This window comes from Photinus pyralis, unplaced genomic scaffold (genome assembly GCF_008802855.1).
Source record: "Photinus pyralis isolate 1611_PpyrPB1 unplaced genomic scaffold, Ppyr1.3 Ppyr1.4_LG10, whole genome shotgun sequence".
Lineage (NCBI taxonomy): Eukaryota > Metazoa > Arthropoda > Insecta > Coleoptera > Lampyridae > Photinus > Photinus pyralis.
This window is the reverse complement of record NW_022170250.1, coordinates 5,175,423-5,191,525: the sequence shown is the minus strand read 5'-3', so window position 1 is coordinate 5,191,525 and position 16,103 is coordinate 5,175,423. Positions and strand designations below refer to the sequence as shown.

General features: G+C 38.6%; 1 protein-coding gene across 1 annotated transcript; it reads right to left on the bottom strand.

The window, feature by feature from the left end:
- Nucleotides 1-521: 521 nt before the first annotated feature.
- On the bottom strand, nt 522-15,150 carry LOC116160863. Its single transcript, XM_031473998.1, has 5 exons — nt 14,439-15,150; nt 13,877-14,370; nt 7,200-7,582; nt 5,948-7,146; nt 522-1,028 (listed from the first exon to the last, which is right to left on the bottom strand). Exons 1-5 carry the CDS (start codon nt 14,905-14,907, stop codon nt 622-624), a joined length of 2,952 nt encoding a protein of 983 aa, XP_031329858.1. The 5' UTR covers nt 14,908-15,150; the 3' UTR covers nt 522-621.
- Between the last annotated feature and the right edge of the window lie 953 nt (nt 15,151-16,103).

Here is a 16,103-nt window from a genome sequence, read left to right as displayed (position 1 = left end):
TAATCACTTTTCCCAGCAATTCCAATTTGCCTTCTAATTGGATATTACTTTGGTGACAACAAAATTAACTTCTTCAGTAAATTTACGGTTTTTATTCAAATCAAGTCGCGAAACCCGAAACCGTTCAAAATGTAACGATTTCATCACAAAAAATTGGTACGCCGAAGTGGATAATTAGATCTCAAGTTCAACGAGTTGGCGAGGGGTTGGCTCCGTTTCGTTACGGTGGATATTTGGTATTCCTACAACTGGGAAAACCAATACTACGCAGCGTATTATATCGTTTCCATAACGTTGCACATCGGAAAGCTCGCAAATAGAACAATATCAAATTACATTAACCCAGCGCCATGGCGATTGTAATGTAATAGCTTTCTAAATTGATTTCGTAATTACTATCAACGTACAATTTAATTCAATTTTGCGAAGGGTTGATAGGTATCCACTCCTCGAATTTAATTAGTAAATGTGCGGGAAAGTGAATAAAAAGGCAATACTCGTAAAAAGAATTTATTGCACACACTTACTTATATTGCACACGACACCATTTATAATGACGTAAACCCTTTTGACATATTGCACTTGTCATCTTACACTAAATAGCCGGGAGGGGGAGTAAATTTATGGCAGATAACCTAACGAATTTTCTATATTCGAACTAACTGGATTGAGTTCGCCGTCGATCTTGCGTCGAAATTCCATTTTGCCGATTTCGCCGACGCTCGACCGACGCGACTCGTCCGATTGGCTCTGTATCGTGTATAGCCCGTTTCGCGCGCTGTACATCTTCGAGGAACTATACAGGGAGTTGTTTTTCGACATGCGACCCTGATCGAGCCGCTTGCCGTGTATGAAGCTCTTCAGCTTGATCTTCTCGACGTCGTTCTCGTACGGGGGCGGGACGAGGTGACCGATGTCGGTCGTCTGGCTCAGCTTGATGTCGGCGAATAGCGCCGCGATCTCGGCCGCCTTCTTCACGGCGAGCGCCTCGGTGTACGCGCCTGCCGACATTGAGGCGAACGATTTGCCTTGAAAAGAAGAGGTGCATTAAACACTGATTGGAAAAATATAAACAAATTAAGATAATAATTTTGGCAAGTACATATAAATCATATAAATCATTTCTCTCATTTTGGAGGCTATAAAATTGGATTTATTAACTACGTTAGTGGCCCGTTGAACTTTAAATTTTAAATTTTGAATATCGAATCCCGAATCTCCAATCTCTAATCCAACTATCTTGAATCTCAATCTCGAATCTTTTCAAAATTTTGAATTTTTATTGTTGATTTTTGATTTTTAATTTTCGATTTTTGAATTTCGATTTTTAATCTTGAATCTTGGGTCTTGAGTCTTGAATCTTGAGCTTTGAACTTTAAACGTTGAACTTTGAATTTTGAATTTCGAATTTTGAATATTGAATCTATCTCGAATCTTTAATCTTGAACCTTGAATTTCGAATTTTCGGATTTTGAATTTTAAATTTTGAACTTTGAATTTTAAATTTGGAATATCGAATCCTGAATCTCCAATCACGTATATTGAATCTATCTTGGATCTAAATCTCGAATCTTGAATCTTGAATTTCGAATTTCGAATTTTGAATTTTGAACTTTGAACTTTGATTAAAATCGGTGTTGTTTACCTACTTCTAACTGAAGGGATTCGGTTTTCTACTACGTAGGAGTGGAGTAATCGGAAAATATGATCGGAAAATCATTTGTCTTCATAATCTCTTCCAAATCTTATCAAAATCGCTTCACATCTCTTCAAAATCTCTTAAAAATCTTTTCAAAAACTATTCAAATTTTCTTCAAGATCTCTTCAAAGTCTCTTCAAAATCTCTTTAATACTTCCTGAAAAGCCCTTCAAAATCTCTTCAAAGTTTCTTCAAAATCTCCTCAAAATATCTTCAAAATCTTGAGCTTTGAACTTTGCGCACTGAGCTTTGAATTTTTAATGTTAATTTGAATTTTAAGTTTTGAATTTTGAATTTTGATTTGAATTTTAAGTTTTGAATTTTGCATTTTGAATTTTGAATTTCGAATTTCGAATTTTGAATTTTGAATTTAGATTTGAATTTTAAGTTTTGAATTTTGAATTTTGAAAACTAATTTTGAATTTCGAATCCCGAATCTCCAATCTCGAATATTGAATCTATCTTGAATCTCAATCTCGAATCTTGAACCTTGAACCTTGAATTTCGAATTTTGAATTTTAAATTTTGAATATCGAATCCTGAATTTCCAATCTTGAATATTGAATCTATCTTGAATCTCAATCTCTAATCTTTTCAAAATTTTGAATTTTAGATTTTGAATTTGTTGATTTTTGATTTTTGATTTTCGATTTTTGAATTTCGATTTTTAATCTTGAATCTTGGGTCTTGAGTCTTGAATCTTGAGCTTTGAACTTTAAACGTTGAACTTTGAATTTTGAATTTTCAATTTTGAATTTTGAAAACTTTGAATTTGGTATTGTACTTCAAAATCGCTTCAAAATCTTTTCAAAATTTCTTCAAAATCTCTTCAATATCTCTTCCAAGTCTCTTCAAAATCTCACTAAATTTAGATTTTGAATTTTGATTTTCGATTTTTGATTTTTGATTTTCGATTTTTAATCTTGAGTCTTGAATCTTGAGCTTTTAACTTCGAATTGTGAATTTTTTTGAATTTTGAATTTTGAATATCGAATTCCGAATCTCGAATACTGAATCTGTGATGACTTTCGCCGACTTTGAGACAAAAATGAGACTATTGGCCTCAGATGACCTTGATAATATAATTTGACACGGCAAAAATGAGTTCATTGACATCACATAGAGGTCTTTGACTTTTGATAACCTCTAACATGTAATTTGACACCGCAAAACACGGGACCATTGACTTCGTATGCTTTTGAAAATGCTATTTGATACCGCAAAATGGGTTCATTAATCTTGGATTACCTCGAGAATGTAATTGGCATTGACCTTCTATGACCTTGAAAGTAAATCAACACAAAAATGTGGCCATTGACCTTGGATTATATTGAAAATGAATTCTCTCCCCACAATTGAGGTCACTGACCTTAGTTGACCTTGAAAATGTTATTTAACAACACAATTGGAGCCATTGAGCTGGGATGACCTTGAAAATATAATTTAACACCATGGGCCTAAATACCTTATATGCCCTTAAACATGTAATTTAACACCACATCAATTGAGGTAATTGACCTTTTAAGTGTAATTTGACACCCCAAAAAAATGTGAAGTGAAAAGTTTTTACTGTCCGAATAGTCACCGAAAAAGTGTCATCTTATTGAAACCACTTTCTAATGCGTTCGCCTAAACCGAATCTGTACTCTATTCCCTAACTTCTCCAGAATCCCGTGGGGATTCCTTTAGGACCTCTCTAGATGGATAACTAATTCGCGGTTTCGGTCACATGGTGGATGGTGGATTTTATATTTACTTTGACACTATGACACAAAGACACTATGGAAGTATAACGTGACTTTATGGCATTATGTCATTATAACATTATTACATTATGACTTGAGAGATATTTGGCATTTTGACATTTTGACATATAGATATTTTGACATTCTAACATTACGATGTTCTGAGATTGTGACATTTGGCATGAAGATATTCTGGCATTATGAAATTTAATATGATGATATTTAGCCATGTTTGTTTTTTGACGTTTTGATATTTTGACGACCTGGATTCTGGAATGATGACATTCGGACCTATAAAGTGTTGACATTTTTGCCAATCTGACATCTCGAAGTTTTGACGTTTTTACGTTTTGACCTTTCGACATATCTACGTTTACGTTTTGACGCTATGACCAACGATTTGGCGGTTTGATAATTTGAAGTGTTTACGTTTTGATATTTTGGCATGATGGTCTTCTGAACTGAGATTTTGACGCATTGATAATCTAACCTTTAGGCGTTTCGAATTGTTAACATTTTGCCATTATGAGCTTTTCACTTTTTCCGTTTTGCCAACTTGAAATTTTGTCATTCTGACGTTTTACTGTCATGACGTTTTGACATTTTAATTGTTTGGCCCATAATAACATTTTGATATCATCAATTTAGACATTTGACACTTTGTCTTGTCGATTCTTTAGTGTTTTGACGACTTGACGCTCAAACATTTTGACGTCTTGAGCTATCGACGAGTTTTGGCATTTCTGCACCCTGACAATTCTATATTTTGAAATTTCGACCCTTTACCTTTTGATATCTATTAGTTATAACATGTGTTATTTTGAAGTTTTATATTATGACGTTTTGCAGTATTATAATTTTGACAGTTTTTAAAATTTTTGCAATTTTTGACATTATAGAATTAAGACATCATGCCATGACATTGTAATGTGACACTATGATCTATGCCACTGTGACATTATGGACATTATGGAATCATGACACGACGGCACTGTGGCCCTATGACGCTATGACACTATGACTATGACTTGGTTGAAACCTCGCCCACTCAAAAATAAAGGCAAAATAAGATAAATTAAAATAAAATAAAATACAATTGAACTAAGACACTATATGGCACTATAACTGTACGGCACAATGGCACTATAGCATCATGGCAAAGGGTAATATGAAGCTAAGGCGCTATGACGCAAAGACGGTACGACATTACGGTGCTGTGGCGAGATGACACCATGACACCGTAACACTATGACACGCTGGCGCAACAACTTTATGGCACTTTGACACTATGGCAGTGTGACATTTTGATTGTTTGGAATTTTGACATTGAGACATTGTGACATTTGTCATGAAATTTTGATATGATATTTTGGCATGTTTGCATTTTGACGTTGTGATAATTTGACGCTTAAGCATTTTCAAATTTTGACATTACGACATTATAATCTGTCACAGTCAAGTATTGACCATTTGAAATGATTTTGCCACATTCTGACATTTTGGTGTTTTGACCTGTTAAACTTTTCACCTTTACAGGTTTGCCGTTTTGCCATACTGACGTTTTTTTCGTTTTGGTGTTGGCGTTGTGAAGATGAAACTTTTGACGTTTAGACATTTCGCCATTTATGATAAATTGACATTTTAAGTTTTTGACGTTCGACGCTACGAGTTTTGACATTTTGACGTTACGACCATTTTAATATTTTTTATTATGTCGTGTTGACAAATTTCAAATTGAACAATCTTGGAATTTTAATATTTCGAAATTTTCAAATTTTGACACATTGACATTTTGTAATTTTGACATATTGAGCTATGGATTTTTAACTTTCTTTATGTTTGACCCGATTGACCTTTTGATGAATCAACGTTACCACGCCTTTACGAGCTCGATGTTTCCGTTTTGACCTTTTGTCTTCTCATTACATATAAAATTTAGATTGAAATTTTAAGATTTTGACATTATTACATTTTGACTTTCACGTTTTTATTTTTTGACAATTTGACATTTCATTTTGTTTTTTGCAGGTTTTAAGCGTTTTTACCTTTTGACGCTTGACGTTTTGACAGTTTTACGTTTTCAAATTTTGACGTTTTGGCATTTATCAAAATTTAACAAGACATTTTGACAGTATGATATTCTAGTCGTTTTTACGATTTGAATAATTAACGTTTTGCCGTATTTTTCATTTAATATTCGCATTTTTGACCATTTCACGTTCTCTGTTTTGCCATATTGATGCTTATTTATCTGGATGTTTTGACGTTTTAAAGCTTTTTTGGTGACAAATTCATTTGTTATTTGACATTTTGACTTATCTGCCTTCTGACGTTATGACGATTTGACGTTTTAACTTTGATTGAGATTATTTAGTACGTATTGCCCTGTATGATTTAGTTAACCGTTTATTCCGCGGAGAAAAAACCTAATGCAGGCTCAATTACGCCGAGGATTAAAAATTAAATCAACATAACAAAGAGAATAAAAGAGAAAAGAACTTACCATCACTCCGTCTTTCAGTGAACCTGCAGGAACTGTTGACTGACCTAATGGACGCGTGGTTGTACACTCGTGGACGACCACTCTCGCTCACTGATTTACCATGTTCCATATTAGTGATATTACGATTGGAAATCGTGCACGATTCGTAACCGACGGCCAAGTTATCGAAGCTACGAACCGAATGCGCCATACGCTTAGCGAGCGCCTGAAATTCCTTGGACCTCAAGGTTTCGTAATACTTTTCGGTAGGGTTATGCATGTATTCGACGCTCCTGGTGCTCTTCGTGTTGGAATTATTCTTGCAAAGCTTGCGCCTGGTGCGCCTCTCCGCCATCACTCCGCTCACCTTCAGGTGCTTAACAATCGCGAACCCCTGGCCCTTTTGACAGTAGCACTTGTTGCTATCGGTGCAACTGTCGGTGTCGCACTCGCACGCCGACATCGCGTCAGCGCTGCAGTAGCACTTTTCCGGTGACTTCAGCTTGCACTTGCGCTGCTTTTTGCTGACGTTTTTGTGTCCCAGCGAGCAGTAGCACTTATCCGCACTGACGCACGTGCAGGTGTCACTATCGTAGCTGCACTCGGAGCACGACACGTAACCACTCGACGAGTTTCGGTTCTGAAATTGACCCTTGCTGTTCGCTCTCTGCAAGGAAAAGAAGTCGCTCTCCTCCGACGTACTGACGCGATCCTTCTGCTTTTTGTCCGACCGTTTGCGACCCTGCTTTCGGCCGTTGGAAGCTTTCGGCCTAAAGTGCTTCGTGTCATAGGACGAGGTGCTTATACTGCTCTCCAAGAGCTTTTTACTATGAGGCGGCTCTGGCACCTTAGTTTTGTGCTTCATTTTCCTACTACCGACCTTGCTTCTCAACCGAAAGATTCTCTTTAACGTTTTGAACTTGCGCGTACCAACGCGACTTTTTCGCCGTGCTTGTACCCCCACCCCCCTTAAGATTCTCTTCTTCTGCTTGCGCATGATCGCCTTCGAGCGTTGGTACAACTCGTCTTTGGTCAGCGTCAGCGAGAGCTTCAATAGAAACTCCTTGTAAATCGGCTTGAGGTCATTAAACGACATGCCCTCTGGATCAATGATGACACCCAAAATATCGTCGACCGAATGCAGACCCTCCTGTATCCTGAACTCGTTGAACAGCTCGTTGAAACCTAGCGGAGATCCTCCCGCCGCCTGCCCGTTGATCCTGTAAAGAAACTCGGTCATCACACGCCAACAAAGCACTGTAGACGAGCTCACCTCGAGATCTTCGATTTATAGCGCGTCAATCCGCCGGCGTTCAGAAAGCTACCGGACCGAGGAATGGTAACCTTGGTCAGTATATCGCCGGCCGCGTCTTTGCTCGCGTCCTTGGTCTGACTTTGGATCTTCTGGAAGCCGCGGTGATTCCCCTCGCTGATCACCTGCTTGATTTCGGCCGTGATCTGCTTTTGGTGCGCGCTCATAAGCGTGTTCCACTTTTCGGTCAGTATTGCGGGGTTGATGTCCTTGGCCTCCTCGTAGGTCGCGATCGCGTCCAGGTCCTGGCGGGGAGGGTCGGGCGCCTTCGGAGCCCGTCGAGTTTTTACGCTCTTCTTTGGCGTCGGCTTGCTTCGACTTAGTAGCAGTTGCGTGTCCGAGGCCTGAAGAAGAAAAATTTCGTTTGATGAAACACAATTTTCGTACATATCTGAATCAAAAGCGGGTACATTGTTTTGTACCCCTAATCTAATATACCTAACTCAAAAACAAAATTCGGATAAACATATGAATAGAAATAACACATTATTCACAACTATTATTCTCATTGGGAACAAAAAAGTTTTTTAAAAAATGCGAGTCTGCTATTGGTTTAGAGGGGACGTTGGTCGCTGAAATTCCGTTGGTTCCGTTTTGGGCTCGGTATAATTAGCGAAGTAAACGGAGAAAGGGATCGATAGAAGCAGGAATTAGTCCGCTCGATTTGCGGTTACGAAAATTAGATCGTGCGATTAACGTCAAAAATATAAGTAGCGTGATCGAGCAATACTCGCTTTGGAGTAAGAGGACTTTTTGGCGAGAATTTTAGTTGCGGAAGAATACCGTTATTGCATTTTCGGGAGAGCGCCATACGTGTGAATTTTGCGACATTAAATTAATTTGGTGTTGCGATCGCGCAAACAAAAAATTAAAAAGTTGTCTCCGCGCGAAATAAAACATTCCACGTGTGTATTACGAGCTCTGAGCGCGCCGAAGTTCATATACTCTTATCTATGAGGAATTAATTTATTAATCAATCACGACGCACCTTGGATTAAGAAAAGCTGACAAATTCGATCAGGAGATCTCATCAATATGGGCGAAACGAATCTGGGCAATGGTAGACAATGGTCATTCCTGTACTTTAAATAACACAAACACGAACTTTGGCTCCAAATTCCTGACAATTTGGCTGCACATGGAAAATTAGTAGCAAATTATGGGTGTAACACTTTTGTACTTTTCCGAATGGATACTGCCAACGGATCTCGAAAACGGAAATTCTGCAAAAGGGTAATCACAATGGAAAAATGACGGGTGTTGACAAAGTGTTTCTGTAGTACCTGCCCAAAGTTCGAGAACGAACGAAAGAGGGTAGTCACAAGGGAAAAATGAAAGGTGCATGCGAGACGTATCTGTTGACGGTATCCGGTAAAGATGTTGGCAGAGAAGGGAGAGACAGCTAGAAGAAGGGAAGAGAGCGAATTGAGAGGGGAGGGGGAAGAGAGAAATATGGAAAAAACGATAGAGAAATTGATGGAGGGAGTAAAGGTGGAAATAAGAATAGCGGCCAATGTGACAAAGGAGCAAATAGATAAAATGTAAGAGAAGATGATGCAGAAAATAAGGAGCTAGGAAATGAAAGGAAAGGTCAATAGGATAAGGAAAAAGAAGAACTTATAGAAAGAATAACTCATTCGAAGAAGAAAATGTGAGAAAAGAAAGAAGAAAAAAAGAATAGCGATAGAGGGAGTAGAGTTGGCAAATGGGAATGCGAGAGGTACAGCCGAATGTAAAAGAGGCGAAATCGCGGAACTAACATGGGAAAAGAAGAGAGAGGTTATGTGGACGAAGGGTAAATTAAAGGGGGCGAAATATATAGATGATAAGTTGACATTATGAAGAAAGAAGGGCAAAGAGAAAGCGAAAGAGGATGAGGATATAGGAAACTAATAGTGAAAGATGAAGAATACAGATGTAGTACCAAACAAAAAGGATTAATGAGAACAGAGAGGAAAAGAAGGGGAAGGGAACGGGCAGGGTTTGGAGGAAGAAACTAACAGCAAATGAGAAGATACAGTAAGAAAGAGAGGGGGAAGGAGGTACAGACCCAAACAACAGAAGAAAAGAGAAAAACGAAATAAGAATGGAGAAGGGCAACATGAAAATGATATTATGGATTGTAGCGGATTAGAAAATAAAGAGTAGGATTCCGAATGCTAGAAATGATAAGGGAATAGAGGAATGAAACGAAAGAGGAGGAAGGAATACAAGCCACACGAGTGGAAACGGAGGGAAAGAAAATGATAATGATAACGATAAACAACAGAGAAGGAATGAAGAACATAAAAATAAAATAGAGAATTTGGTAGATGAAAGGGGGGAGGAAGTGCTAATATTGGGGGGGGGGGGATTTTAATACCAGAATAGGAATGGTAGAGATAGGAACAGGTACACAAAGTAGACAATCAAGAGATAATTAGTGCAACAAAGAGGGAGGAATGCTACTGGAATGATCACAAAAGAGAGGTTGGCGAATTTTAAACGGAAATATGGAGGGGGATGGGGACGAACAATTCACATTCATGGGAGGAAGAGGGAGGTCGGTAAATGATTACACAATTTGTAAACGAAAAAAGACTGGAAAAAATAGATTAATTTAAGGGAGGAACAAGGATAGAATCGAATTCAGTCTAAAAGGGAAGTTAAGAAGACCAAGAAATAAAAAGACGCGAAAACGAAGGGAGATATACAGTTATGAACAAGGGATACATTGGAACTACGTAGAGGGGGACTAGAAGAACGAAGAGAAAAAATAGGAGGGAGTACAGAGGAGGAGTGGAATAAAAGAGAATATTAAAAAAGCAAATGTAGAAATAAATAACTGAGCGAGAGCGGAGAGAAAAAAAAGGAGTGGGGGGACAAAGAGTTTACGGAAGAAAGAAATAGACATAGAGGAATAATGGAGAAGGTATGAAAAGGGGAGGAAAGAGGTAAGAGAACAGGAAAAAGTCCAAAAAGCAGTGTAAAAAATATGAAGAAACAAAAAGAATACGAAGAGCAAATCAGGGAAATAAAAACAGAGAAGAATTTTTGGTGTGATAGACGAAAAATGAGTTAGAGTGAGAGGGAAATGCAATTAGAGTATTGAAAACAGCAATAGTAGTTATACAGGGGCGATCCTGGCGATATTTTTTGAGTATTTTCAAAATGCGACCATCGCTGCCCGCATCTTCTATTTGCGTTATCCGAATCGACCACGAATCATCGCCGCCAGCATATTAAATGCATCTTGGTTAGAAATCGGCATTTTAGAAAACATTACAAATTCAAAAAACTGCACTTTCTGAATGCGTAAACACAGCAGAATAATTTACAAATTACGACTGTTATTATTTTATAATGCATCGTGTTTCATTTGTTTAATTTTCCAAGGCCTACCTAAAAGTGTAGGGTCCTTTTCCAAACAATCTTTCGCGTCATCGACAAATACCGGAAATACGTCAAATAAGATACAATTTAAGCATTTTTATTAATTAGTCTCATTTTCCCAATATTTGAGGTTAGGAACGATATTTTGAAAAACTGTTTTCACTGGCCTCTTTGGGTGTTATTTGGCTACTTTTTCATAAAGAAAAGTCATATTATTCCATTTGGTTTTTTTGATTTTTTTAGGATTTTGGATCATACTGTCAAAACTAGCCCCCTGGCGGAGAAGGATTCAACTAAATTAACTATATTTTGGTAGATTCTTGTTGCCTAACGATACCAAATTTGTTACAATCGGTCAAACGGTTAAGTTAAAGCAGGTTATTGCAAAAACAATTGAACGCCCCACATCATCTTTGTTGAAATAACTGAGTTTTTGTTTTTACGAAAAAGATAGATAAACTGGTTCTCTTTAAAAATGTGAAAAAAGAATGGTTAGTTTATTATGCGAAATTTTAAAATTTAAGATGGCAGTTACAACCTCTAGTGGTCATTTTTTGAACTTGTAAATATTTTCCAGCGATTCTACATGACCGATTTACTCAATAATATTTTTTACCCCTAAGTCATACGACGAACGGTTCCCGAGATATGGCCGAGGAACGGTCTTATTGGGTCACCCGGTACAGTGTCGGCAGTGTATGATTGTTTTTTAATCAGAGTTTCAAAAATGTTTCAAACACAAGCAGAACTGGTTGATATGGTGTTTATTCTTGGAGACTGTTATCCCAGCGTACTCTTGTGACGTCAATAAACAATTCCGGTAACAGTCTCCAAGAATATACTCCATATCAACCAGTTCTGCTTGTGTTTGGAACATTTTTGAAACTCTGATTAAAAAACAATCGTTAAAGTTAGGGGTATAAATGTTACGTACTCTCCAAATCAGTAAAAAATATGAAGTGTTCCATTTAAAGTTTGATACGCCACTGGAATACAGCACGCCCCTGGTGATCAAAATTATTATAGAAACATGCCGGCGGTAATTGTGTACAATTTTGCCCTCAGACTTTTTTCGGTATCTTTTATGATAGATGAGTTATACTCCGAGGAATCTTAGGTGCTACACCCTGTATATTGCATAAATCTGTGGCAGGATCTATGCATATGTGAGAGACATACAGAAGGACACACAAGTGTACGGTGTTGCAGTTCACGCCAGGCGCATTTAATTTTCTTAATGTTCTTGTGATCGGATTTTTACCATATATACAGGGTCATTCTTGACGAGCGTCAGTTAGAAAGATATGGAAAACCTTTGAAAATGAAGATAAACTGATAAGTTCTTTAAGGGTTTTGGCACATGATGAATTGAACTAAAATATTTTCAAGATGGCACCACTTCCGGAAATACCGGAAGTAGCCATCAACTTTGTTATTTTAAATAGGGACCCCCCATTTTTTTCTACATTTTCGGATTCTACGTCGAATTTGGAGTACAACGATACCCCATAGTTGACCCTTTGCTCCAAGGGCTTCGCCGATATTCAACTTTTTATGTAAAATATTGAATTTGCAGGGGTAACTTTAAAAATTTATTATTCGAAAACGGTGAGAGATATTGCAACACCGTTTGCACTGATTTATTAAAGAAAGATCGAATTTTCTTATGGTATACGTAACAGTCTAAGAAATTGAGACTACGTCACTTTTTCAACTCAACTTTTAAACTTTTAAATACCCATAACTCCATTTTTTCAAATGACACCCCCCATTTTGTTCTTCACCCTTGTTTTCCTTTTTCCCAGACCTTTAATTTGATACAAAATGTCAAAAGCTCCTTCAAACGGTTTTCGAGATATTCCATGTTTTAGTTACTTCTTGTGGCAAATTGATAAAAAAATTAAGTCGCTTGTTGTTATTCTTTTGTTTTTATTATGATAATGTTTAAACGTCAAAAAATAACTGTACTGGCGTATTTTACAGTTATTTTTTGTTCTTCAGAGTCTACCACAGGCTTCCTTTTTTGTATTTTTGTTTGAAACGTACCTATTCCTGAAATTTTGTATTAATTTGCGAATTATAGCCTCTGTGGGTTGCGCCTTGTCAGGGATCTTTCGGAAAAAAGACGGCAAGTCCTGGCCGCTGTTCGATTATATCCACCGTGTATTAATATTAAATTCAAAAAATCTTCATTAGTGTAACCCAAACGAGCCATTATTGACGAGAAGTATAAGTTCAAGCAGCAAAAATTTGACGTTTAAACATTATCATAATAAAAACAAAAGAATAACAACAAGCGACTTAATTTTTTTATCAATTTGCCACAAGAAGTAACTAAAACATGGAATATCTCGGAAACCGTTTGAAGGAGCTTTTGACATTTTGTATCAAATTAAAGGTCTAGGAAAAAGGAAAACAAGGGTGAAGAACACAATGGGGGGTACCATTCGAAAAAATGGAGTTACGGATATTTAAAAGTTTAAAAGTTGAGAGCTTTGAAAAAGTGACGTAGTCTCGCTTTCTTAGACTGTTACCAGAAGAAAATTCGATCTTTCTTTAATAAATCAGTGAAAACTGTGTGGGAATATCTCTCACCGTTTTCGAATAATAAAGTTTTAAATTACCCCTGCAAATTCAATTTTTGACATAAAAACTTGAATATCGGCGAAGCCCTTGGACTAAAGGGTCAACTATGGGTATCGTTGTACTCCAAATTCGACGTAGAATCCGAAAATGTAGAAAAAATAGGGGATCCCTATTTAAAATAACAAAGTTGATGGCTACTTCCGGTATTTCCGGAAGTGGCGCCATTTTGAAAATATTTTAGTTCAATTAATCATGTGCCAAAACCCTTAAAGAACTTATCAGTTTATCTTCATTTTCAAAGGTTTTCCATATCTTTCTAACTGACGCTCGTCAAGAATGACCCTGTATAATTTTTACTCGGTGGCAAAATCACACCGGTCACATTTTAAATCCTTGGTAGGTTTTGATAGGCTTTACGACTGTATCTATGTTTGATGACGAAATCGCACTGGGCACACTTTAAATTCTTGGTGATCCTATATGTTAATAAATGTGTTTTATATATTAGATTTATCACGTTATGTAATCACACTGGATACATTTTAAATTGTCTCGTGTGTTAAAATGTGTGTACTTCCGGTGCAAAATACAGGGTCGCTATTAAAGATGGAACTCAATTTGACAAAAGGGACATTAATGAGCAAACGTCTAAAATGATCGATAATAACAAGAATACGTACGTCTATCCCCTCTTTCTCGCTGCCCGCCGACGAAGACGTGCTCCTCTTCTTCCTCGGCGGCCTAATTGGGGCGTAATTGGTGGAACTGTCATTAAAAACGCTCGACGTAACCGACATGCACGTAATGCCGTTCTTATTCTTCGGCTTCCTATCTTTGTACTTCATGTGGGTCATTAGCGACTTGTAAAGCGTTGCGGCGATCACGATCGCGTCCTCCGACGTCTGACATATAAACGCGTGGCACTCGAGCTGCCGCTCGACGCTGAGATTCTTCATGACGATGGCGACGAGCGGCTGGTGCGTCTCCGTCTTGACGCATCGTCGCTCGTCGCCGTTCAGCTTCCGGAACAGCATCTGCTTGTCCATGTTATCCGGATCGGTGATCAGGGGGAGAAACGCGTACGAAGCGCGCTCGCCGTGCTGATCCTGCAGGACGAATTTGACCGCCGACCAGACGGCGATTGTGGAGAACGGGTTCAGCCGTTCCAAATCGCCTGCAATTAGATATTACTTAGTGATACCACAGATATACGTCGATACCCAAAGTTTCGCGACAATTTACCTTTTTCGCCCTCATATTGGATGCGCAGACCTTCGGTGGAGATCTCCAGTCTGCTCGTCAACGGCTTCTTCACCTTGGTACTGGATTTGTACGTGAAATAAAGATCCTTCAAGGGATCCTGCAGACCGGACAGACTGGCGACCTTCTGCTGCAGCGCCACCGACCCCACGTAATCGACGGAGAACACGTGACAGCCGATTTCCTTGTTCGAAATTCCGCCGTCGGACGCGATATCGCTGAACATCTTCTCGATCTTCGCCTGAACGCTGTTTTTCGTGTTCGAGCTCGAGTCCGACTCGAACATCGAGTCGATCTTCTGCTTGTACACGCTGTAGATACTTCCCGTCTCGTCCTGACTGTCCAACAGGCGAAAGCTCGAAGGTCCGCCGTCTTCCGACTTGGGCTGAAATCCGAACGGCGGCGGCGGCGGCGGCGGAGGACGCGGTATCTCCATATTGCACACGACCATCCTTGATCGACACAATCAGGTCAAACCGTTAACATTGTTCGAGTCAATTAACGTAACGCCCGTTCCAAATTAGCACAGCCGATGAATGGATAATTTTACGCAGTTACTCCGCAATTGCACACATGTCGAGGCGATGTTCGGAAAAATCTAATTTGCTTATACCATCTGTCGCCGTCTATTATTTAGTTAACTTCTCGGTAACGGATCGCCTTTTATTATTCCACGATCGTTGTCCGTTTATTGCACCTGAAACAACAAATCGAGAATAAATTTATGATTGCAGCACAACGTTATATAACAAGTAAATACGTAATTTTCTGATTACGCTTTCGGGCTATTCCCCCAAAAAACCGTTAAGGCGGCAAAAGTCAATGCGACCAGAATGCCAAATACGCGCATTTTAAGGTATTCCAACTGCGAAACGGGGGTGTGATCTTATTAACCGTTGTTTGTCTTTCGTGAATTTGACAAATTTAACAGTAAATTGTAAATTGTGTATTTTTTAAAACCGAAATAGCTTAGTAAAATCCTCCGACATTCCATTATGTAGATTTGTACTTTCCTCCGGCAAACCGTTTTCGAGATATTCGCTTTTAAAGTTTTGACCTCGCCAATTGATCCAAACGTCCCAATTGCCCTGTATGAGTGCCCTCTTCCGACAATCCGTTCTGGAGATATAAGGGAATATATCCGATCACGATAAGGAGTCGAGGAGGAGGACTATGGGTGGTAGAAAGAAATTCCTTTTTTTGAGACCTTTCATTAGAGTACCATGCAGGATAAAACCTGTTCCCCCCCCCCCCCTCCCAGACCCGTCTTTTGGTAAGAGGACAGAAAGAAGGGCAGTGGTTGGTAGAAAACGGTGCCTTTCGTTGAGACCTTTAATTAGAATACCGTGAAAGATAAAATTAATATCTAACACCCCCACCCCCTTCCCTCGCCCTGGAAAGTTATAGTTTGTACAAACCAAATAATTCACGCTCCCCCCCTCCCGCCCTGTAATTTGATGTCCGCCTGCCACACCTTCAAGGTATAGGCTACCTACTGCAACCTAGTGCAACAAAGAGGGAGGAATGCTACTTGAATGATCACAAAAGAGTTTGTGCAAATCAATTTATTTCGATAAGAGCTTTTATTAGAATACCATGAAGGGTAGAACATGTGTTTACCCACCTACTGCAACAAATTCCAGGACT

Excerpts from the sequence above, each read along its gene's own strand:
- LOC116160863 (XM_031473998.1), bottom strand. The coding sequence starts at position 14,907 with ATGGTCGTGTGCAATATGGAGATACCGCGTCCTCCGCCGCCGCCGCCG. Across the intron at positions 7,583-13,876 it reads GCGAGAAAGAGGGGATAGAC|GCCTCGGACACGCAACTGCT; the intron begins GTACGTATTCTT and ends TTTCTTCTTCAG. Across the intron at positions 1,029-5,947 it reads CACTGAAAGACGGAGTGATG|GCAAATCGTTCGCCTCAATG; the intron begins GTAAGTTCTTTT and ends CTTCTTTTCAAG.